This window comes from Gavia stellata, chromosome 27 (assembly GCF_030936135.1).
Source record: "Gavia stellata isolate bGavSte3 chromosome 27, bGavSte3.hap2, whole genome shotgun sequence".
Classification (NCBI taxonomy): Eukaryota; Metazoa; Chordata; class Aves; order Gaviiformes; family Gaviidae; genus Gavia; species Gavia stellata.
Window position 1 is genome coordinate 3558846 of NC_082620.1, and position 23115 is coordinate 3581960.

Genomic DNA, 23115 nt, shown 5'->3' on the forward strand with positions numbered 1-23115 from the left:
CACCACGTGACCCGCCCCGCCCCGCCCGGCCTTAAAGCGCCGCGGGGTGCGGCCGCCCGCGATGCGCAGCGCTCGGCACCGCTGGCAGGTGAGCGGGGCGGGGGGGGGGGGCCCGATCACTGACCCCGCCGCCTGGGGAGCCCCCGCGGCGGGCCGAGCCGCGATGCCGGGCCAGGCCACCGCTGCGCCGCGGCCCTGTCTGCCCGCCGGCTACTTCGGGCCGAGCCGCGCAGCCAGCGGGTTCAGCTGAGGTGAAGGAGCGATCGCGCTGCAGCTGGATCCCGGCCTGGCCCCGAGCCCGGCTGCGGCGCAGGGACCCCCCGGCACCAGGGACGCTGCTGGCGCCCCTTCTCCCCCGGCAGCCCGCGGGGGTACGGGGCTCCCGGCCCTTTCCCCTCGGCCTTTCCGTGGCCGTGCCGCTGCCCCACTGGCCAGGCGGTAGATGCAGCCGCGGGCCCCTTGGCTGCCCCGTAGGGCTGTCAGCACGATGCCACGGCCCAGGACAGCAATGCCCTGGACAAGTCCCTTGCGGGACTGCACACCCCGTGTGAAGCGTAGATCTGTGCAGCCGAGTTAGCTTGGGTGGTAAAAATAAGCTTAGGGGGATGCAGACCTCCACGCTGTGTGTGGGTGTCAGCTCGGGCCTGGAAGCAGTAAAAATACCCTCCAGCAAAGCAAATAGGCACCAGCAACATCACAGAAACACAGCCGGCACATCCACGCTGATCAGCATCAATGTGCTGAGCCACACATCTTTGCTCTGAACTCTGCAGCATGATAGAGACAGAGGAGCAGGAGTGCTGACCCGACAGAGCTGATTGGTGTTTAAGATTGTCTTATTTCACAACTGTTTTTGTGGTTTAGAAATTCTTTTTTCTCTTTGCAATAACTGCAAGCTGCCAGCAGATCTGTGATGCATGTGATGGTAAGGAAACTGCTCCAAATGCTGCATGTAGACAACATTTAAGTGGGGCCTATCTCCTGTCTTTGTAGTTCTACATTGCTAGTAAGATAAGGACCTTTCCTCAAGAGTAAGTCTCATCCTATAAAGACATTAATACATGAACCCTTCCCTTGTGAAGGGTGTTAAATCTCAAGTGGGAAAACAGAGGTCCTTTGATTTGCGTATGGTGATCTGGCATGCTTGCTAGGAGTGAGATAGTGGGAGTTGACTGCACATGATTTTGCGCTGCTAGCTTGATCACTAACATACGCTTTGGGATAATTCTCCCAGATTAGTGCCATGTGGATGTCAGGCAAAGTCCTTTGGGAGAGCTTGGTCAGGGCTGTTACTGTGGGCCCTGTTACTTTTGCTTTTGCTTCACTTGTCTATAGGTCTGTGCTGCAGATTTTTATCATGGCCCGCTATGTTGGTACACAAGAGATTTAAGACTCCCAGTTCCTCTTGGCAGCAGAAGGCCTGCATTCCTTTCTCATACCTCCTGCCAGCTGGAGAGGTCCCCGGGTGGTAAAAGTTGACTTTCTCCCAAAGAGTTTTGCTTGATTGGCAACTCAGTGTAAACAGTAGAAGATGAGTTCAAAGTCTTTGTGGATAACCGAAACCCACAGCGCTTACGGTAAGGACAGAGCGTCCACTAGCTCGCACAACTATTTCCTCCAAAACAGGCTCTGATGTTATATAATGCTCAAACAACATGCTGCTTCCCAGTGACAATTTTAAGTTTTGGCAGGGATGTAAGCAAATAACACAGATGCAAATTTTATGGTAGCTCTTCTCTAATTATCTGTAATCACTACCTAATTTTAAAGGCATAGGGTGAAACACTTTTGGGAGCTAAGTGGAGTCGGGCATCCTAGACTCACTCGTATCACTAACTTGCAGTGCTGTTTTCCTTTCTTTGAAGCCAAGCAAGCACAGCTGATCATGCTGCAAGGCAGGGAAAAGGGAACAGTCTCTGCTGACCTTGTTTCCAAGCAGCCTCAATGGGTGAGGAAAGGGACACGAACAGCGTTTCTGGTAAAGGAAAGAGCTGAGTGTGTGCAGTGGTATTGGTGCAGGGGACAGTTATCTGCGGAGATGGTGTGTCTTGCGGAAGAAGGCTAATGATTAGAAATGCAACTGTCTAATGCCAGCAAAGACAAAACAAAGGATGGTATTTGTGGGGACGGCCTGATCAGAGGGGATTCTTCACTTTTTTTCTGACATCAAGTAGTTTGTGCATTCTTGTGTACCTGCCCCATTAGCGCTTGCTCTCCTACCTACACTCTAAAGCAGCACTGGCTTTTGGGAACAAACAGAAGGGAAACTCTGAAGATGGATACAGTCTAAGAAGCAGCTGCTGTAGGGGAAAAAAAAGAATCTGCTGGCATGTCCAGCCCAAGGCCACAAGATCAAAGAGGCCCTCACTTGATGCATGTGGGTATCATGGCTTGCTAAGTTACAGTCAGGGCAAAAGTGATGCTGACCTGACTCTTCCGAGAGCCAAATTTGACCCAGCAGGCACAGACGAGCTGCATCAAAGTGGCATAAAGCCATCTACTGTATTATTTCTCTCAGCACTATCTAAACACATGCTTTTTATTGTGTTTTCACCAGATCCCCCCACTACAGCTTATAGCGAGGGCTGGCAAAAGGGACTGCTTGATGATTATTTATGTTGGGTCTTGGCACAGGCTTCTTTTTTATCTGCTGCCCACCCTAGCTATGACTGCTTCTTGCTGAGATCTGTGTCGTGTCTTGTACCCACTGTGTTCCTTCTGTTCCCCTCCTCCAGAGAGCTCACCATGGTCAATGAGACCCAGCACACCTGCAGTGCCAGTTCCAGCTCCAAGTCTGATGGTGGCAGCAGTAGCGGGAGCGAGAGCTCCAAGGACAGCTCACGCTGCTCCACCCCTGTCCTCGATGCTGACCGTCATGAGCGACTGCGGGAGAAGATGCGACGACGGCAGGATTCTGGAGACAAGTGGTTCTCATTGGAGTTCTTCCCTCCACGCACAGCCAATGCTGCTGTTAATCTCATCTCCAGGTGAGGGCTGCAGGGTAGGAGAGGGAGAGATTAAGTGTCTTTGGAGGGCTGGGAAATAGCTAATGAGGCAGGCTCTGCCCCATGCTCTGTCTCCTCTTTCAGGTGACAAAGCAGGTAATGGGGCTGTGCTTTCCTGCTGAGGAGAGTAATGGACACCAGGCAACGTGTCTTCCTTGGAGGCCCTGAAGAGTTAAGTGTCATGGTGGGGTTACTGAGGGGGCCAGACTGTTTCCCCTCTCCCATGCTCTGTGAAGATGGAGCAACCCCACTGTCATGTGCTGGGGCTGAAGCAGAGTGCTGGGGGACAAGAGAGCAGAAAAGTACTTATTAAAAGCAGAAAATATTACTTGATGGGCAGTGTGCCAAAGTCTCTGGAACAGACTCCCAGTCGCTTTCAGAATCATCCAGCCACTATGGTTTGTGCCTCTGTATTACTGAGGACTACCGTTTTAGCCTCCAAGACAGGTGTCCCCATCCACATGCTAAATGAAAGGTGATAGTTCTCAGCAGAGCTAAAGGTTATCCTGGAGCACAGTGGGGAGCCCCAGGAGCCACCATATACTCACCTGGTGGAGAAGACGGAGTTTCATAACTCTATTTGTAACTGCTGTATGCCAGTTCCAGGTTTACTTTGAACAGAAGGGCCTGTTCCAACCCAGAGCAGGAGAGAGACAAGTTAGGGAGACTTTGTCTCTTCCAGTAGACACGCCTGGGAACACAACAGAGATCTGGTCCATCTTTTCATATTTGTGGCCTCTACAGTTAAAGCTGGGAGCAGGGGTTTGCAGCATAGTCTCCCATCTCAAAAGGAATGGGGCTTAAATTGCTGTCTATCAGAAGACATACCAGTCTAATAGAGCATGCTGGGGGGAAGTTTATTCTACAGGGAACATCTAAGTCACCTCTTCTGCAAAGAGATTGTAAGCTCCTCCTCATACAGCCTTAAAGGATGACTTTCCTTATTTACATTGGCCACTTGCTAAACTCCTAGTTCAGCACTTTTCTTGGTCTCTCCTGCTCCTGTCATCCAAGCTCTCTCTGCCCGTTGCTGGCATTCCAGCAGTGAGCAAGATATCCCAGGCATAGAGAGGGGGTTTGGCTACCTGGTAGGCTAACACAGCTCTAAAATCCACAGGTTTGACCACATGGGAGCAGGTGGTCCACTCTTTATTGATGTGACGTGGCACCCTGCAGGCGACCCAGGATCTGACAAGGAAACCTCTTCCATGATTATTGCCAACACTGCAGTCAACTACTGTGGCCTGGAGACCATCCTGCACATGACATGCTGCAATCAGACCAAGGACGACATCACAGGGCATCTGCAGAAGGCCAAGCGACTCGGGTTGAAGAACATCATGGCATTGCGTGGAGGTGAATCCTTTTGTCTAATGATGCATAGGGCTGAGGTTGTATTGCTATCATGTTCAATTCCAGGGTAAAAATGGAGAAATAGGATTTAGAAGTTCCTTCTGCTGCAGGAATTAATTGTTGAGACTGCATTTCACCTGATCCCTTTGTTAGCAAGTCCCTCCAGCTCAAGGGTAGACAAAAGCAGTCCATGGGTAAAACTGCAAACTTCAAAGTTTCATCTTGTCATCCTTTTGATAGCAGGATTTACAGCACTAGCAGATCTGAGTCCAGCAAACAGTTGGAGAGAGCTGTGGATTTGTTCTCTTTTCAGATCCTGTTGGTGAGGAATGGGAGGAAGAAGTAGATGGCTTCAACTATGCTGTTGACCTGGTTAAGCACATTCGCAATGAATTTGATGATTACTTTGATATCTGTGTGGCAGGTAAATGTCTTTCATTGCAGAGTGCGGGGTAGGGTCTGAGATAGGGAAATCAGCTCAGCAGTCCCTCTCTGGACCTGGGCTGCAGGAGACAGTACAATTTTCTAATTTCTAGCGTGTTGTCCTGATCACCAGGGTTTCACTTTTTTTTTCTTTCCCCTCTTCCCCAAAGGCTACCCTAAAGGTCATCCTGAAGCAGAAAGCTATGAGGCAGACCTGAGGCACCTGAAGGAGAAAGTCTTAGCTGGGGCAGACTTCATCATTACACAGCTCTTCTTCCGATCAGAAACCTTTCTCAAGTTCATGAAGGACTGTCAAGCCATTGGCATCACCTGCCCCATTATTCCTGGCATCTTCCCCATACAGGTGAAATCCAGTAATTCTGGTTTGGGGAGGGAATAAGGATCCAGGATATTAGGTGTTTGTGGGTCAGGGCCTGAGAGAGGTCTGTAAATATCCTCCACAAAATTTCTGGGAAGTGAGAGTGCTAAACAAGTGATAAATCTGTAGGTGGTTTGCCAAATTAAACTCTTAAGCATGCAATAATAAGCTTAAAAGGTTTTCTGTGCCCATATGGCAAAAAGGAATATAAAGGACAATGGTCTACCAGTCCTAAGGTGTTAGTCGTCACTGTCAGCATGCTGTGCTTAGGCAATGAGTAAAGAAATGGGAAGAAATCACCTAAAGTGACATGATCAGGACTGCATTCCCATCCTAGAGATGGAGCCCCAATTCTGAATCTCCTGCCACAAAATACAGATCAAATACCTGTGTCAAATGTCAGAAAAGGGCCTTGGAAAAATGAAAATCCCCTGCATCCTCATACAGGGTTACCACTCCCTGCGCCAGCTGGTGAAGCTCTCCAAGCTGGAAGTGCCTCAAGAAATCAAAGATGTGATTGAACCCATCAAGGACAATGATGCAGCTATCCGGAACTATGGGGTGGAGCTGGCAGTGTCCATGTGCCGGGAGCTGTTGGATAGTGGCATGGTGCATGGACTCCACTTTTACACCCTCAATCGGGAAGTGGCTACTACTGAAGTCCTTAAGCGCCTGGGCATATGGAGGGAGGACCCCAGGTGAGTAGAATATGCTGGCTTCTGTTCGTTCCTCTTTCACATCCATCCATCCATCCATCCCATCTACTGAAGGCTCAAGCAATGGATGGGTTGGCACCTCTGCTCTGCTGCTTTTTTTTTTTAGCACCTTTCGGCATTTAGAAGTTCACCCTTCCTGCAGGTCTCTGACAAAAGCTGGGAGGAATAGAGGCGATAGCCAAAGGAGGAATTTGTTTTAGTCAAGTGGCTTTAAAGAAGCCTGTTCTAGAACTTTAAAACCTAAACTCTTAGAGCTGACACTTGGAAGAAACATGTTTTTTGAGGTCTGTCATAACCCCTCTTATAAGCTAGGTGCTATGTAAGCTCCCACTGTGGATTTCTAGGGTTCTCTGCAGCTGATAAAGGGAATGTGGACTTCTCTCCAAGTCCATAGGCTTCAGCATAGATAAGAGGAAACAAAGGAAAATGGATAGCTGTTTTTTCTTGTTAAAAATAGCTCCACACAGTGCTTTTCCCTTACCTTGTTCAATTTCAGGTGTCAGTCCTGTACTTAACCATTTAATAGACACTGAGCATCCTGTGAGGGAACTGAGTGGGAAAAGATTTTCCATGAAGGAAGAAGAGTTTTCTGTCCTACTTCCTGACAAATAGAGAACTCTTCTCAGCCCCTATTACTTGCTTTCCCCAGAGGGAAGGTTTTCCAGGGGAAGGGCTTCCAGCCTCTAGTGGGAAGTCAGCAGAGGAACTGTGTTAACATCTGCTTCTCCTATGCAGGCGGCCTCTGCCCTGGGCAGTCAGCGCACACCCCAAGAGAAGAGTTGAAGATGTTCGGCCAATCTTCTGGGCGTCTAGGCCAAAGAGTTACATCTATCGAACTCAAGAATGGGATGATTTCCCCAATGGCCGATGGTAAGCTGTCAACCTGCAATGGCAGTGAGGTAGAGGTGTGGTACAAAAGCCTGCTCCACAGTTAGTCTCTGTCATTAGTGGGTGTCCTGGGCATACTTTGGGCTTGACAGAACAGGTGGCTTCGTAACAAAGTGGTCCCTGGTTGCTTGGATTTGAATGAGGTGAGGAGAATGGCACCAAGATGTTGAGGTATTTGGTCTCTAGGTGGATTTTGTTGGATACTTCTCTTCCCGGGTGGCTGTCTTCCTGCATCACCAAATCAGCTCATCTTCCTCAGTGGCCTGTTAATCCTGTGTCTGCTCCCCTTACAGGGGTAACTCCTCCTCTCCAGCCTTTGGGGAACTGAAGGACTATTACCTCTTCTACCTGAAGAGCAAGTCTCCCCGGGAGGAGCTCCTGAAGATGTGGGGAGAAGAGCTGACTGGTGAGGAAAGTGTCTTTGAGGTGTTTACGTGTTACATCAGCGGAGAACCCAACAAGAACGGGCACAAGGTGAGTGATGGCCTGGGAAGGGATAGCCAGCATGGCACAGACAATAGTGCATATTTCCTCTTGCTCCTGGTACCGCATTGTTCTTTTAAACAAGAATTGGCACTTCTGTATCCAAAAGGACTTGCTGAGATAGTGGCTGAAGGGAATCCAGCAGCCAGAGCTAGGGCTCAACATAAAAGGAAAGCTGCTACAGTATGACAGGACCATGATAAGGACATGACCGATAAGACTTCAGCAGTCATTCTTAGAGTTGAGAGTATCCTGCCCCTTGAACCAAACCTGGGAATTCTTTCCTGAAGCAGGTGTGTTTGAGACCATTAGGGCACTTCTGAGTTCCTTCAACATCCAGACGGTAACTAACCAAAGGGTTGTTACATCCATTGTGAGCCATCCTTTCTCCTTGTGGTAGGTTACATGTATGCCTTGGAACGATGACCCTCTTGCTACTGAAACCAACCTTCTGAAGGAGCAGCTGGAGAAGGTTAACAGACGAGGAATCCTGACCATCAACTCCCAGCCAAACATCAATGGCAAACCATCCACAGACCCCATTGTAGGCTGGGGGCCCAGTGGGGGTTATGTCTTCCAGAAGGTACTACACAACTCTGGGCTAGGCAGCAAAGAGTTAGGACTCAGTTTGGTCTCTGTTAGGTAGGGACATCCTAGGCTTTCACCCAGATGATAATCCTTCTGTCTGTTCCTTATCTTAATGCCTTCTTGCTGAGATGAGGCAAAGCTCCTTTGGTGTCTTAAGAAACAGACTATGTCATTTCTATGTCTTACTTCATAGCTGTCTTACCCCACCTCAAAACATCTATTGAACATTTATAGAGTTTCTTTGTTTTACTCTCAGCAAGTAATTATTGGTAACTTCTTTCTAGAGCAGGGCTATGAAGCTTTAGATACAAACATGTGCCTGCCCACTGCATCTGATCCCATTCAGTGATGCAGGAAGCACCCAGGTTTTTCATAAAAAGGGAATCAATGAGGTAGTATCTCTACATCCAGCTTCTCATAGTAATAACTGGGCATTTAAAAATTCCCCTCTCTCTCCTCTAAGGCAGCATTCTCCACTGATTGCCCCACCCCACAGCACTACCGCTGCACTGTTCAAACAGCTGCCGGGTTCCTTCTCTGGCCTGCAAGCAGTCTTATCTGCCATGCCTGCTTCCTACTGTCAGGCATTTTCAGGCCCTAGAGCCTTGCCACTAATGGCTGTGATAGGAATCTCCCATCAAGGTAAATGCCAAGCAAGTGGCTCATACTAGGAAACAAAGCAGCCTTATTCAAAAGGGTTCCAAACCGCTAAAGCCAGGAGACCAGCAGATGGCAAATGCAGTTATGTTTTCAAAGGAAAAAATTCCCCCGAGGTGAGGGGAAATCCATCATCTCACACAATAGCCAGGAAAAGGGGGGAGGGGAAGCAGTTGTTGGGAGCAGCCAAGCACAGAGCAGCAGTAGACAGAGCAAGTACAGAATTAGGTTGTATAAGCACACAGGGAGAATTGTGAACAAAAGATGAGGACAGGAAACGGTAGGGTGCTTGGGAGAGCCCAGCTGAGACCCCTGACTTCTGCTCCCGTCAGACTGGGCTGCCTTGGCAGGACACTGCTGTTCAGTGGCTACTGCGTGGAATAGAGGTCAAGCTCAGGCCTCTTCCGAGCACTCTATACTGTCTGGCACAGACTGCTTCCCAGGCACAGCAGTTGTTACATGGTCTGGAGCTTGCTGGCTTACGTGGGTGCAAAGCAGGAAGCTTGTAGCTTTCCTGAGCTGGCTGCTCCAGGGCTGTTACCTCTGCTCTTCCCAACTTTTATTTTTTTTTCCCCCCAGCTCTCCTACTGATTTGCTCTGCCCTTTGCTCAAGCCTCCTCTGTAGTACATGTTTCTGGGAATGGACGTACAAGGCTTAGGCTGCCTGGTTTCCAAGCTGCCCAGACTCTACAACTGTCCTCTTGGTCGCCTGTATTTGTCCCAGGCCTGCCATGGGTTAAGGCTCTTACTCTCTTTCCCCTTCCCCATCCCTCCCTGTAGGCATACCTAGAATTCTTCACCTCCAGCGAGATCGTCATGGCACTGCTGAAAGTGCTGAAGAAGTATGAGTTGCGAGTGAACTACCACATTGTCAATGTCAAGGTAGGCTGTTGTTTACAGGACACTTTCCTTTCACCACCTTGGGAGAGAGGCAAATATCAAAGATTCAGATATCACTATGAACAAAGTGTGACATGAAGGCTGATGAAGGGAAGGGAAAGTGAAGCAAGTCAGCTGTGATGTGCAGCAGCTGTCTGATCTCTGAACAAGGAGAGGGTAAATGCACTTGTTCCAACTCACTCAGTCCTTCCTCCAGCAGTTGCTTCAGAAATGTTTGCCTTCCTTTGGCAGGGCCAGAATATCACCAATGCTCCAGATCTGCAACCCAATGCTGTCACCTGGGGCATCTTCCCAGGCAGAGAGATCATCCAGCCCACTGTAGTGGATCCTGTAAGCTTTCTCTCTTGGAAGGTGAGTCCTCCTCCTCGATACATTGCTGTGATGTCCTGCAAGTTCAGAGTGTCTGGTTTGGTTTTAGTCTGTGATGCTTCTCGCAATTGAGTACTGTTGTGACACTGGCTTGCAGACATCCAGATATTGCTCGTCTTGCTCCCTCAGCATAAGGAGAACTTTGCTCCTGCAAGAGCTCTTCACAGACACCAAGTGCCCAGTAACAGGAGGCTTGGGAGCTACCACTGCCACTGTACTGGCCTCCCAAGCTCTGGGCAGCAGCTCTCCCTCCCCTCTTACACGCACAGGGGCAGTATTGAGCCATTTTACTGCCTACGTGTCTCCTTTCAGCTCTGAACAGTTGTGTTCAAGGCAATTCCCACTGATTGGAAAGCACGAGGCTCCTTGCTGAGCTCTTACAATTTTTACTGAGAGGGAACAGGCCACAGGCTGGCCAGGCATGTGTGACATTGGTTGTCCTAAATAAGGTAATATGAAAATGCAGCTCTCTAACATGTGCAATTACACCACTACAAAATTTTTTTTTCCCCTTGGCAGGATGAGGCCTTTGCACTGTGGATCGAGCAATGGGCCAAGCTCTATGAAGAAGAGTCACCCTCTCGCATGATCATCCAGTACATCCATGACAACTACTACTTGGTCAACCTGGTGGACAATGACTTCCCACTTGAAAACTGCCTCTGGCAGGTTGTGGATGATACTTTTGAGCTGTTAAACTCTCCGACTCAACAGTGAAAATTCCTCTTCTAATCCCTTACTTCCTCTGTCCATCCACTGACTGCAGGCAGAGAAAAAGCAGCTCCTGTGCTGATGGTGGACCACACACACTCCTAAAGCCAGTGACCAGGCTAGCTCTCTGATCTACCTACACTACATGCTCTTCTATCCCCAACACAAAGGCTCCCTGACCCCTTTTCACTGAACAATAGCCAGAACTACCTGAACCTCTGAGCTGAGGCTCTAGACTGAGCTTGAAGGCCAGCTCTGCAGGATGAAGAGGTGCTAATCATGGCTATGTTGATTACACTAACAGGACAATTCTTGTGCATCAATGCGATAAAGCTCAGTGGGATTCTGGTAACTTCCTCATGCCAGAAATGCTGCCTTGGGGGCAAAACCACTCCTGTCAGCAGTGCCTATGCAAGAAGACTATTTCTTTCAGCAGTTACCAACCCTGAAAAGAAGCTCAAGTTGCTTTTACATTGCACTCCTAAGATACATTTCTGCATAACTGATCATATCAGGCTCTTTTGCACTCACTCCAGAAGAAGGTTCAAGTTTTCTCCCTAACTTTTCTCTTTTTATTATATTCCCTGTTTTCTTTTTAATAGGAATGTGTGAATTTCACTTCTGGATGAGAATGAATAGGAATCACACTATTTCTTAAATAAAATACAGTAAAATACACGAATACAAATGTCTCTAGTGCTAGGCCATACTCTTGTAAGTAGCAAAGACTCGTGTTGTTTGCAAACTAATCAGCTTGGCCCAAGGGAAAGTTTTAAAAAAACCAATTGTTTATGGGGCAGTTCTGCCTTCACTTTCAACACATGCCCTAAGTAAAGTATGGGCAAAGCTCCATGGTAGAACAAAGAAAGCTTAAATCCTAAAATTTACCAAAAGCAACCAGCTACAACCTTTGCCTCTGTTCTGCAAAGTCACAGGAGTTGGGGTGGTCCTTTTCCAATGCCTGTAGGGAAAGATAGCCTATTTTTCCCGACCTAATGACTCTTTAACAGCCTTAGGCCCCACAGCATTGAAATAAGGGGTGGGGGGAGCTATGGAGGCTGCTTTGTGTACTTAACAATTCTGCAAAGCTACCACAGGCTAGGAAAACAAGACCTCGGGGCAGTTCCCAGTGGGATTTAGAGATCCCTGCCATACTGTGAGCATCTCTTTCAAACAAGCAAGGAAGAAAAGCCTTTTCCAGATTCTTCAGACCTTCTCATTACAGCTGTCTGAGACTGGGCTCATATATCCAGGGTAATTACAGGGCATCAATCACAGAAGTAAGTAATGGGAAGGTTGAGGGTCAGACACGCCTGTCTTGCCTCAGCAAAGCTTTTGGTGCTCAGCTGTTCTCAGCAGGTTTCTTCAGCCCTAGCCCATTCAGCACAGAAAGGGACCAGCAGGAAGCAGTCAAGAGGTTGGCCACCCACTGAAAGGCTTAATGAAGAGCTGATGGACCTAGACAGGGGAAGGAGGTGGGAGCCATGTGGGAATACCCCCCAGGGGAAGAGCCAAATCTAAAATAAAGACCTGTGTTCACACCTACCAAAGACAGTCCAGACTTTGGAATCAACAGGAGGTAGCGTTTGCACAGGCAGACTCCTGCGCATCTCTTTAAGACTGATGTATTTGCTTACTCCCCTGCACGACACTGAACTCCTGTCCAGGAAAAAACACTGAGTAAAGGGAGCCTATAAGGTGTTTTTTTGACCTTTAATCAGAACTCCAGCAAAATCAGGGACCAGAGGAGAAGGGAACACAACCTCAGAAGAAAAGGGAATAACTTCTCAAATTTGTGCCTCTAGGGAGGTAGGATATCAGTCCTTTAAAGAGGACCTTTCACTAGGTACCATCTCTTCCTGGTTGTCCTTTGGCTATGGTGCTTCTGGCCTGCAGCACTGTTTCTACCAAGTGAGCAGAGCGTTCACTTTCTTGATTGCGGCAGGACCAGCTCTTTGTTGTGACAGCCAGCTGTATCCTCCACGTGTCCTGAAATGAGCAGCAGCTGCAGGCAGGCCCCCACCATTCAGCAGTGTCCTTTGTCCTTGAGCTGGAATGCTGTTAGCTGGCGCCACCTTCCAAAGGCCTTAAATAGTAAAGAGGACAAATCAAATGCTCAGGTTATCCCAGAGGGATTGCAGCCACCCTCACAGTACCAGTAAACAAAGCTTTTCCTCTAGCAATGGCTATGCCAACTGCCTCACCATTCACTCAGAACCCTTCCCCATAAGTGAAGTGCAGAGTACAAATCAATGTGAGAAAAGGAAGACCAATGCCTTCTCCGCCCTCTAAATTCAGTACTTGCTCTCAGATTGTTAAAGGAGGATCTAATGCTGCGTGGATCTTTGGGAGGCAGGCAGAGGAGTGAACCAGCTATTTGAGCTCTAAGGCTTTGCCTGCTCACTCAAACTTATAGCGATTTGCCTGCCCCGGGTGCAAGTCAGCACAGTCCTCCCGCACCAATGTGGAGCCTGTTTCTTCCCTGAGTGGGCTCTTGAGAGGCGGGGGATTAGTGGATTAACATCTCTGGTAACAGTGGGGAAGGGGGCACACAGGGAAATTAACTGCTGACACAGAGCTTTGAAAAACACCCAGAGGTGAACCCATATAAAGCTGGAAGCTATTTCCCTTTGTTATGGGCAAGTCCCATTCCCTTCTCCCTAAGCAAGTGCTTTGTGCAAGGAGAGAGATACAGGGAACACCAGTTGTCCCTTTGGGGTGCTTTTTGGTCCACTGAATTAAAGCAGTGATAAACTCTTACCTGAGATAGTAGGCTCCTGGCTTCCTCCTCCAAAAAATTCTGCACAACACGGCTTTGCAAATGTCGTCGTCTCCACACCCTCCAGGCCTTTTCTATAAGCCGCTGCTGGTCCTGCCAGGAAAAGAGGCAGTGCACAGATTAGTTGGGCTCTGGCAGGCAAACTACCTCACTTCCCTCTTGTCCCACCTTGCTTCCAGTTGGTTTCCCAGGTCACTCTTGAATGACTTTGCATTGGTAACGAACAAAGCTGACCACTAACAAAACTCTTGCTGATCTACTGCCTCCTGCAAATATTGTGGCTAATTAAGTCACAGTACCCTGGGGGACAGGACAGTGCCCCTCAGTGCTCTGGCACAGCTCCTCAGTGACTATGGATGCACTCACTATACGTGCGTCATCTTATCCCATGGGAAGGCCAGAGCACATCTCAGACACCTCATGCTCATGCTCAGGAAGCCAGACAGAACATGGGTTTGTCCATAGATGGCTAGGGCCTGAGCAGAAGGGGAGGCCAAATGACAGGCTGTGGACACCAGAGGGATGCATCAGGAACACATATGAGGACACAGATTGTAGTACTTGCTGTGAACTTTTTGCACAGGCTACAGACAATCTAAATAAATCACCCTGCCTCAGCTTCCCATCTGTAAGATGGGGCAAAGCACAACTAAATAATGTGGATATGCTAGTTTGCCATGCTGGCATTGCAAAGAGAAAGATGGAAAAAGTAGCCACAGCAGCAAACTAGGATTTCTGACACACTCTGGAACTTGTTAAATCCCCAGGACTCATCTCCCAGGATGTATGTGAGGCTGCAAGCAGAGCAGGCTTGCCCAGTAACACCCATCACTGCCACCCTGATGGCAGCACCAGACACTCACCAACACCTGAGCCACCATTACCACCCTGCTGGCTTCTTTCCACTGATGCCATCCCCTTGCCAGGCAGCGCAGTCTCCTGTCATGCTGGCACCGGCGAAGTATCACCATGTGATGCCACCACCTCAGATACTTCCTTCTATAGGCAAGACAGGAAAATAAGCTTTACCAGCCTAACAGCCCTACAAGGGAGTCCTTCCCTGATGGCAGCAGCAAGAGGAAGCCCAAAGCCCTCCGCCCCACCTACCCAAGCCACTTCTCATCCCGCTCCTTCAAGTCCACCTCTGCTTTGTTCTCCTGGATCCTTGTGTGTGCGGGAGAGGGTCCTACCACACCAGGTCTCTCTACCAGGTGAGGGAGCAGCAGCCTTTCAGGCCTGTTTTGGTTTCTGTAGATCACCAGCCAGCGGCGAATGGCACTGGGAAAAAGCCCAAGAGGGGCAGGTGGTGCTGAACCCTTTTCTCTGCCTCTTCCACTTTCTAGGAAAGAAAAGAGGAATCACACAGGAGCTAACCTTGGAGCTAGAGAGGGAGAGATCAGAGCTTCCATGGGCCCTTAGTCCTTTGGCTCCTGAACACAGAAGCAACCCACAGTCAGAGTTGAACTGCCATGAGCACCTACTCCACAGGGAAATCCCAGTTATCTGGCTAGCAAACACTACTCCCCTTCCCTCCTCACTCACACTCCCCACATGGCCCCATGAAAGGAAGAGAGGAGGGGGCATCTTCTTACTCATGGACCAAGACAGAGACATCTTCCTGCTCTTCCTAGCACCTATCAGGGTACTGCACTGCCGTGAGCACTGGGAAAAGGCAGCTGCTTTTGTCCAGTAGTTGCAGGCCTGCAAACAGAAAGAACACAGCTGCAGCCACAACACGCACAGACAGCACACACACAAATTAGCCTTAGAGATACATTTATGTTCATATCCCTGCAGGTAGTTTAATGTGCTAGACCCCAGGCTGGAAACCGCACAGATGAGATCCCAGCAGGACTGACTCAGCCCTTCCAAATCAATCGACCTCTTTGTGGTCTGCTAGCTGCGAGTCTTTTGAAAAAAGCTGCAACCCTGACAGCTTGCTCTGCTCTGCAGGGACAGTGATTATCCCATCTCATCTTTGAGCAGAGAGAAAGGAGTGCTCTCGTCTCTCTGGTCAGAATGTCCCCATTCCTTATTGCTCTGCTCCATATGGTTGCTGCAATCAATGCCAGATTATGGTGATGAAGTTGCATGCACAGTCTGCAAAGAATTTCAAGGCAGGGACTAAGCAATCACCACAAGTCAAACCAGGTTTTTATACAAGCTTTGTCACTGTATCTCAGTGCCTAGTGACCCAACGGAGGTCTTCACGAGAGAACAGACAGTTAAGAATGACTGACTCATAGGGACCTTCATCTTTTCTTACCTGTTTTACAGTAGCAACAGATCCTAGGCGCAGGGCTTGCTGTCCTCTTGAGGCCAATCGCCAGCGGTGACAGGCTTTACCCTGAGAGGGTCCCTGCCACTTGCGGTTTCTCTCTCTCAGCACCCGCTGTTCAGCTGTCAAGAATTTCACCCTCCACTCAGTAAAGCTCACAACTAGGAGATGGTGCTCTCTGACCCTTTTAAAACAAGAGAGGGCTTCATGCTGCCTCAGTCTACAAGCAGTGACCTGGGCCCAGGTGACTAGGCACCTGAAAAACAATACAAGCACAGAAAAGCGGCAGATGCCTGAAGTCACATTTCCATGTCAGCACTGAACAGGCTATAGACCAAATTCCACCTTCTCACCCCACCCTGCAGTGTCACACGTAAGTGGTCAAAGCAAGCAAAAGAGCATTCAACAAGAAAAAAAGCTGTTCCTATTATTCCTTCCGCAACTGACATTTATGTATCTTTCTCTGTGTTACTTATTTTTCCAGTGCCTCATCCTTGGGAGGTGTGAATTCAGACTCCTCACTAAAGTTTCTTTCTGCTAAAAACTTCCCCTTGTTTTACTTCAGATTCCCAGCACTGTTACCTCTCAACTCCTCAAAGCCCAGAAGTATATCTGCTTCCTTCTGACCATTTTAGCATTTCCTCCTCTTCAAAGGCCTCTGCAAACTGAATGCAATGCTATACTACATTTTTCCTTTGCCTACAAAGCAAATGCTTTTCCTAGGCTACCCTGCCACTACACATAGTGGATCTCTCTCTCTCAAAAAAAAAAAGGAATTAGTCAGTCTTCAATCTCTCTCTGTGCCAGCAGCTGACCTTTAGGATGATGCCTGAGGAAGGCTCTTTCTTTATGGGATTAGAATAAAACTGCTAAAATCTCCTTCAGCACAGAACCCAGCAGACTCTGCTTGCTGCAGAATGAGGCTGGATTTAAGACAGCAGCTTCTGTCAAGATTAGATTTTAATTTTTTCTTGGCTGTCACAAACTAAGGGCCTGCATACATGGGATGTACAACTAGAATAATACAGCATCTTTATGGAGACAATTTTATTCCAAAAAAAAAAAATCAATGTCTACAGGAGTTACTATTAACAGCACTGTAAATCTGCACCCACATTAATCTCTCTGTATCTTGCAGGCTGATGCAGAGGATACTAGTCTTCCCCTGCAACCCCAGAAGCCAATCTGCTTTTAACTCCTGGCTTATCCTTTTGGTTCCTTGTTCCACTTGGACTTTCATTATGCAAATCACCCCACTGCACCACAGGGCAGAGGTGTAAATATCCTCTGCCTGGCAGGCTACTCTGAAGATCAAGAGAATCTATTGCAGGTTATCCTAGCAGGAAAAATGTCCCGCTCAGAAGAGACAGGGCTCAGCCTGTACCATATCCAGGTGAGAAATTAGAAGCGCTCTCTCATCAAAGGAGAACTCAGAAGGAAGATTAATGGTGGAGACACACTCTACAGGAAGGAGCAACATTAAGGACTTCTCTGAAACACACTTCCCACTAGGGTGCCACCACACAGACTGATTTGCAGAAGAAAATGCAACTGGGTGGGCTAAGTGCAGAGTCTAAGCATCACAGCCACTAAGGCTTTATTGGGTTTTTAGTTGCTCCTCTGCAGATCTTGATATTCTCTCAGCCTGAACCTGCAATTCAAAAGGAAAACTGCTAGGGCCAAACCTGCACTTCTCATGCCTTAAATGAATCCTTGGCATAAATCATCTTACTCAATCTTATCCTCCCGAGTTACCTCAAAGAGAACCACCTGAACAATTCCTGGTTCACTGCAGCTGGACAGTTCACTGCATTTCAGGCAGACAGTAGCCTCACAAAACATAAACCACAAACAAAACAGATTTCAGTGAGAAAGGTACTGAACAACAGCTAAGAGAGAAAAGAAGTTGTTAATGATTGGCAGCAGACACCTTGCTCTTCAGATTAAATTCTTGTGTTTTCAGGATCTGCACCATAACATAAGACTCCAAAACATACTACAGCTTCACATATATTGTAACTAAGACAGAAATTAATTGAATATCATGGTTCTCCCTTCATAGGCTTTACTGAACATTGCTTTTCTGCAAGAATATATTGAACTCAATTTTTCACATTAGTTTAAATGAAAATCAACACGCTGCGTCCAGAATCTAAAAGATACAGAGATCTGATGTTTACAAACCTGAAAGACCTCTGCCCAGTATTTCTTTTGGCAAATACTGAATAATTCCAGTGGAAATGGGGCTTTCACTTTTTTAAACTATAGAAAATTGTTTGCATCTCCCTTGCTTAGTTTACAAATACCACACTGCATAACTGAGAGTGAACAGAAGTTCTAGAAAGAAAAGAGGTTTTGAATGAGAAGAACAAGAGTTCTGTTAGCTGTACTTTCAAACCCCAGCTCTGGTCTGAATACACTGGATTCTCTGCTACATAAATTGCTCTTCACTCAAAGCTTCCCTCGGAAATGCTTTGAGGGCAGAAAACAAACCTGTGCAGGAGAAGACGTTCCCAGAATAAAGCAGCATATTTCTGCTTCCTTGCTTGGCAATACCATGTCTGCAGGACCAGCCTCTTCTTCTCCTGGCAGCTATGCTGAGCCCATTGCTGCTGCAGCTCTCTCACAGCACGCTTCCCTGTGAGAGAACACAAGAGCTTGCTAAGCTGAGCCCAACAATTTTTTTTTCCATCGCAGAGTCCAGACAAGAGCAGAGAATACCTCTGCTGCAAATACCAAATGGGACCAGACTTTCTAAGATTTCCTGTCCTCTCTCTTCAGCAGCTGAAGAGAGTTGTAGTTTTTTTGTCTGCAAGGCAGTCAGACCTTTTTTTTTTCCCCCCGTCCTTCAACAAGCAAGGGATCACAGATCACTTTCATTCTCATCTGCAAGGCAGTTTTCCATCAAAAATTGGGAGTGTTCCTTTCCTGGCACAGTGTAAGTACTTAGCATTTAAAGCACCTGGAATCCCTTGAGGGACAGAATCAGGACTGTTAAGCAGCCCCAAAAGATACACCCTGCTCCCACCAAAGCAAAGCCTGACTGTTGGGTCTGAGGAGACATGTTCAAGCTCGGAATGCTGCATCTGAACTCCATTTAACTCCCCAGCTGCTCAAATGCACTGCTTGAACACTCCTTTGGTAGTGCAGGTAAAGTGAGATCAACCCCTTTTCCAATCAGCTGCCAAAGGAGCATCTTCCCTAGCATAAAGCACCACAAAACAGCAGGGCTTGTAACCCCAAGGCAGCAGTGACACAGGCACTTACTGACCCCTGGACTAGGCCATTCCAGAGGAGCAGTGCACAGAGTTACAACCAGAAGCGGGACTTTCTCCACCCCAACCATTCCCACATCATCCCTCTCCTACAGACAAGTGCTGCTGTAGGATGGGGTAACTCACTTTGCCAGCAGGAATGCCAATGCCACAGAGCATCAGCAGTCATCTGGTGAATGTGACACCTGAATCTCTGGTCAGCTTCCACTTTCTGGGCCAGTCTCTTCTTCCACAGGCTGAAAGCCATCTGGCAGCAATGAACTCGATGTTTTAGGGCTGCTGCTGCTTTTCGGTTCTTATTTTCCACTACCCAGTGGTGCCAGCTGAGAAAGGCTCTGAGAAAGACAAAGGTCGTTGGACCAACTGTAGGAACAACTCACACCAATTCACACCCTCGTAACTGAAACTTTTAACAATAAACATACACGTGAGGGAGTTTAGAAAACATATCTGATCTGTTAACATCCTTTCCCTATTAAAAGTCAGGGGAAACAATGGACAGAGCAAGTTGTTGGGAGTAAGGAGTTCTGTCCTGGCTCTGCCAAGCCTGTTGTTCTCTTCAACTTCTGAATGAGTAGAGAGCAAGGCCAGTTCAGTGGATAGGAAGTTACCAGGGCTTGCTCTGATTTGTGAGGCATCCCATCAAACCAGACATTATTGTGTTCAGATATAATAATTTTGAAGCAGGAAAAAAATAATGGGCTGTAAAACTCCCACTGAAGACTAAAAAAGATAGCTAGAGGAAGATTTTTGTTTTAAAAGCAAGTGTAGAGCTCTCAAAACAGACAGCTTTAGCAAACTTCTGCAAAGCACAATACCTACCGAGACAGCTGAACGAGCCTGCAGTACTGCTGGGCCTTTACAAGTTGCTGAGTCCGAGCTGACCAGGCAATGAAGTACCTCTGCAGGCAGCATTTCTCTGCTTGGTGCCAGCAACTCTTCACCTCCTTGTCAGAACTGCAGTCCTGTAATGCAGGAAAGCAAAAAAAGGGCCTTGAACTGCTGCTGTAACACAGTCACTCCACGCAACTCAGCCCTTTCTCCTTGCCACTGCGACTTTTGTGATTGCCTAACAACCTGTTACTAACCCACACACACACACCACATGAACACCCAGACACGAGGGTCTAACACATCCCTTTTAAATCCTTGACACACAGCCAATTGCCAACTCAGCTGGTAAATGGTAGGGAAGAGTTACCCTGAGAAATGCCTCAATCTCCCAAACCTTCTGTCTGAGAGAGAAGAGAGAAGAACAAAGAGAGAACAGCAGTGAGACCTTCCATATGCTGATATTGAAACCCAAAGGCTCTTCGCTAAATTGGGCTACGCAGAGAACACTTGCACATTTACATGCATTGCACCACTTTTTAGCCTCACCTCTTCCCATGTAGAGTAACTGGTGAGAGGCTGGGCATTATTGTCTGGACTCTGCAGTGCCAAAGACTGGAACTGACCTCCCACAAACCAATTTCTTCTGCAAGACAAAAGTGTCGGGAGAAAAGGGAAAGAAAGAAGATGATAAAGTATCCGGAAGGATGCTGTGAGATGACATGAGGGACTACCCAGAAGGAAGGAATTCAGCCAGACCAAACAAGGGGCCACACTGCTACTGGCATCCCAAGAAACCAGTATCCAACTCACCCAGATCCAGTACTCCGTCGAGGAAAGGAGGCCTGCAAGTACAGATCCCCACCCAGCTCAGAAGGCAGCTCTGCGCATTGGTGTAGTTGCAGGAAAGAACTGTAATACGGCATGTGTGTGACATCCTCAGCAGTCAGAACAGAGGAGAAGCTCTGCTGGCTGCTGTCACTAAAACTGTATTCCTGCAGGTATGGAGGGAAGAACATGCTGTGAGGTAAGCGTCCTCGCAATGGAATCATTCAGCTAACAGTTCTGACCATGCCATTTACTCCTCTTTTTGGCAAGGATTCAGGGAAATTCAAGATGCATCCAAAGGAACTGCAGGCTAGGAAGGACAGCTCTGGAGTGCACGCACATACATGATGGGAAAGGTATTTCTATACTAGTCTGGGAATGGTTAAACCCAAAACAACCAGTAATCAAACACAGCAAACCATCACTGAGACAGTGCATATGCCCATTTTCCCTTTTCTCAGTGATGAAGTTCTTTGTACCTCATCCCCTCCACCTTGCAGCCACAAACAGGAGCAAGTGCACAACAGAACTTCACTAGCTAAGCACCTCCCCATATGATGAACAAGGAAGGGCACAGAGAGAAGTGACTTCATGATTTCCAATCATATTTAAACTCCAGGACCCTACAGACTCAGTGCTCTTCAGGCCTAAATACTAAGCACAGTTTGCTGATGACAGTATCTTGCACGTTGAACAAGAAATTTTGCCCTGAAAAATCCCAGCAATTTAATACCTCAGAGCAGTCTGGATGTATCAAGACCTCCTCACCTTTTCCAATGAGCTTTGAGAGCCCAGAGTAGCTGGAGCACTGCTGTCAAAGCCGGAAGATGTTGAGAGGTCCTCAGGAAACATCATAGCAAGAGGTTCTTCATAGACAGTCCTGTGCAAGTGCTTAGGACTTTGTTCAATTGCCTTCAGCATGAGACACTTTTGGTGCCATAATTTCAGAGCTTTTCTGAGTCTACACTGCTCCAAAGCCTGAGAGAAAGAACTGAGACAGAATATATTGAGACAGCAAAGTGACTGAAAAGGGATACCAGAGGGGGACACTAGTACAGACATGACAGATGATAGATGGTAAAAGGGGTTCTTCCAGAAGGACCAGAAAGTCAAGTGGGCACTACTAATGAGGGCAGGGCTCCAGGAACTGGCTCTTCTTCACTCACTCAGCTCTGTGATGCTCGCACAGCCTTGCTTTCCACAGCAGATATACTCTCTGGAGCTTCACCTTTTGGCAGAAGTCATCAAGAGAGCAGCCTGTTTTCTCAGGAAAACATCTCTCTACAGTCCACAATGGCTGATCTTCATGCCTCTTTGTCGCAGTCTTGTCAGCTCCAGAGTTTATAACGGGTCCTTAACCAGTTTCAGAGAGTGACAAGAGACAACGTTTGTCAAAAGGCATTCCTAAGAAACTCAGCCCAGCCCTCACACTGCTTTCCTATCAGCAAGGTTTAAGACTTTCTGCTAGGTTTATGAAGCAGAGCAACAAATCTCCCTGTAGCTTCACTGACACATCCAGAACAACTAATCCTCTACCCACTCTGGTTTGTTAATACTATGCATCACCTGAGCGTCTCTGTTACCAGGCTGTTTTCAGCTGTTTTTCACCATTCAAGAAGATGAGGAAGGAGCCTAAACACCTCCAAATCTTAGATTCTGCACAGGCCCCAAGCTGCTCACCATAATGCTGCCTCCATCGTAGGAGGAAGAAGTTCACCATTGCCTGCTTATCACCTTCTCTGACATGCAGCATCTGAACCCACTGCTGGAAGTATTTCCTCAGTGATACTGCTCTGAGATGGGCCATGTTGCGCCTGTAAAGCGCCTTCTGCTCAACAGCCTCCTTCCATGCACTGAAGCACCTGAGAAAACCAAAGGAAAATAAATCCACATAGAAAACCATGTGAAGAGCATACAAGCTTGTGTCTCCTCCTGAGACTGGGTTTAGTTCAGGAAGGACAGACAGAAGCTGTCATCTTCTGAGCTTCTACTCATTTATTTCATTAAAAAGCCACTGTCCTGCTTAGAGCACAGCAGCACAGGGGGTGCTCTCAGGTTTGGTCTTTTAGGACATCAAAGGTCAGGACCAAAAAGCTTTGGCAGTGCACAGGAGGCAAGTCATAATGTCTCTGGCCACAGTAGTTCCTTTTCAAGTTTTTATCTCTACTTTCATCTTTATTAACTCCTAAAACAAAAGAATAGATGGCTTTAAGATGGAACAACACATCACTGTCTGGGTTGGCTCTGTCATTCCTTGGACTTTCACAGTGAACAGACTTTTCACATGAAAAAGAGACCTCATCAACTTACCGAGAGACCAAGTTTCTTTGGATCCGAGTTGTCAGTGCTAAAATCTGCTCCATTTCCAAGCATCGGGAACGCCACATCCAGAAAATGCTTCTTAGCCGCTTCTTTTCCAGCAGAGCACGGACTTCAGAAAGTCTGGCTTCCTCTTTGCTCAGCAACTCCTTCTGCAGGCGCCACAGTCTGAAAGCTGCTGTGTTGCAGGGCAGGAAGAGATTGACAGGAAGAAAAATAACTTAGAAGAACTTCAAACAACTTAGTGTCACATAGCAAACATTCCCTGGCTGAACTCCAGCTGTCTGAGAAAGGGCACTTAAGGGAGACAGCTCACATTGCTGGAGCAAGGGC

The 23115-nt window shown here is 47.8% G+C and overlaps 2 protein-coding genes across 2 annotated transcripts; one reads left to right on the forward strand and one right to left on the reverse strand.

Annotated features, from left to right (window-relative positions):
* Positions 1 to 57: 57 nt before the first annotated feature.
* MTHFR (methylenetetrahydrofolate reductase) lies at positions 58 to 11150 on the forward strand. Its single transcript, XM_059829811.1, has 12 exons — positions 58 to 88; positions 2736 to 2987; positions 4123 to 4361; positions 4672 to 4782; positions 4952 to 5145; positions 5608 to 5858; positions 6612 to 6746; positions 7058 to 7238; positions 7648 to 7830; positions 9273 to 9374; positions 9624 to 9743; positions 10281 to 11150. The coding sequence occupies exons 2-12, from the start codon at positions 2746 to 2748 to the stop codon at positions 10476 to 10478; spliced, it is 1956 nt and encodes a 651-aa protein (XP_059685794.1). The 5' UTR covers positions 58 to 88; positions 2736 to 2745; the 3' UTR covers positions 10479 to 11150.
* Positions 11151 to 12425: 1275 nt separating this feature from the next.
* C27H1orf167 (chromosome 27 C1orf167 homolog) lies at positions 12426 to 21384 on the reverse strand. Its single transcript, XM_059829850.1, has 12 exons — positions 21232 to 21384; positions 20449 to 20630; positions 20185 to 20281; positions 19627 to 19769; positions 18931 to 19139; positions 18023 to 18167; positions 15518 to 15785; positions 14844 to 14952; positions 14359 to 14590; positions 14115 to 14250; positions 13234 to 13344; positions 12426 to 12558 (listed from the first exon to the last, which is right to left on the reverse strand). Exons 1-12 carry the CDS (start codon positions 21382 to 21384, stop codon positions 12499 to 12501), a joined length of 1845 nt encoding a protein of 614 aa, XP_059685833.1. The 3' UTR covers positions 12426 to 12498.
* Positions 21385 to 23115: the final 1731 nt, after the last annotated feature.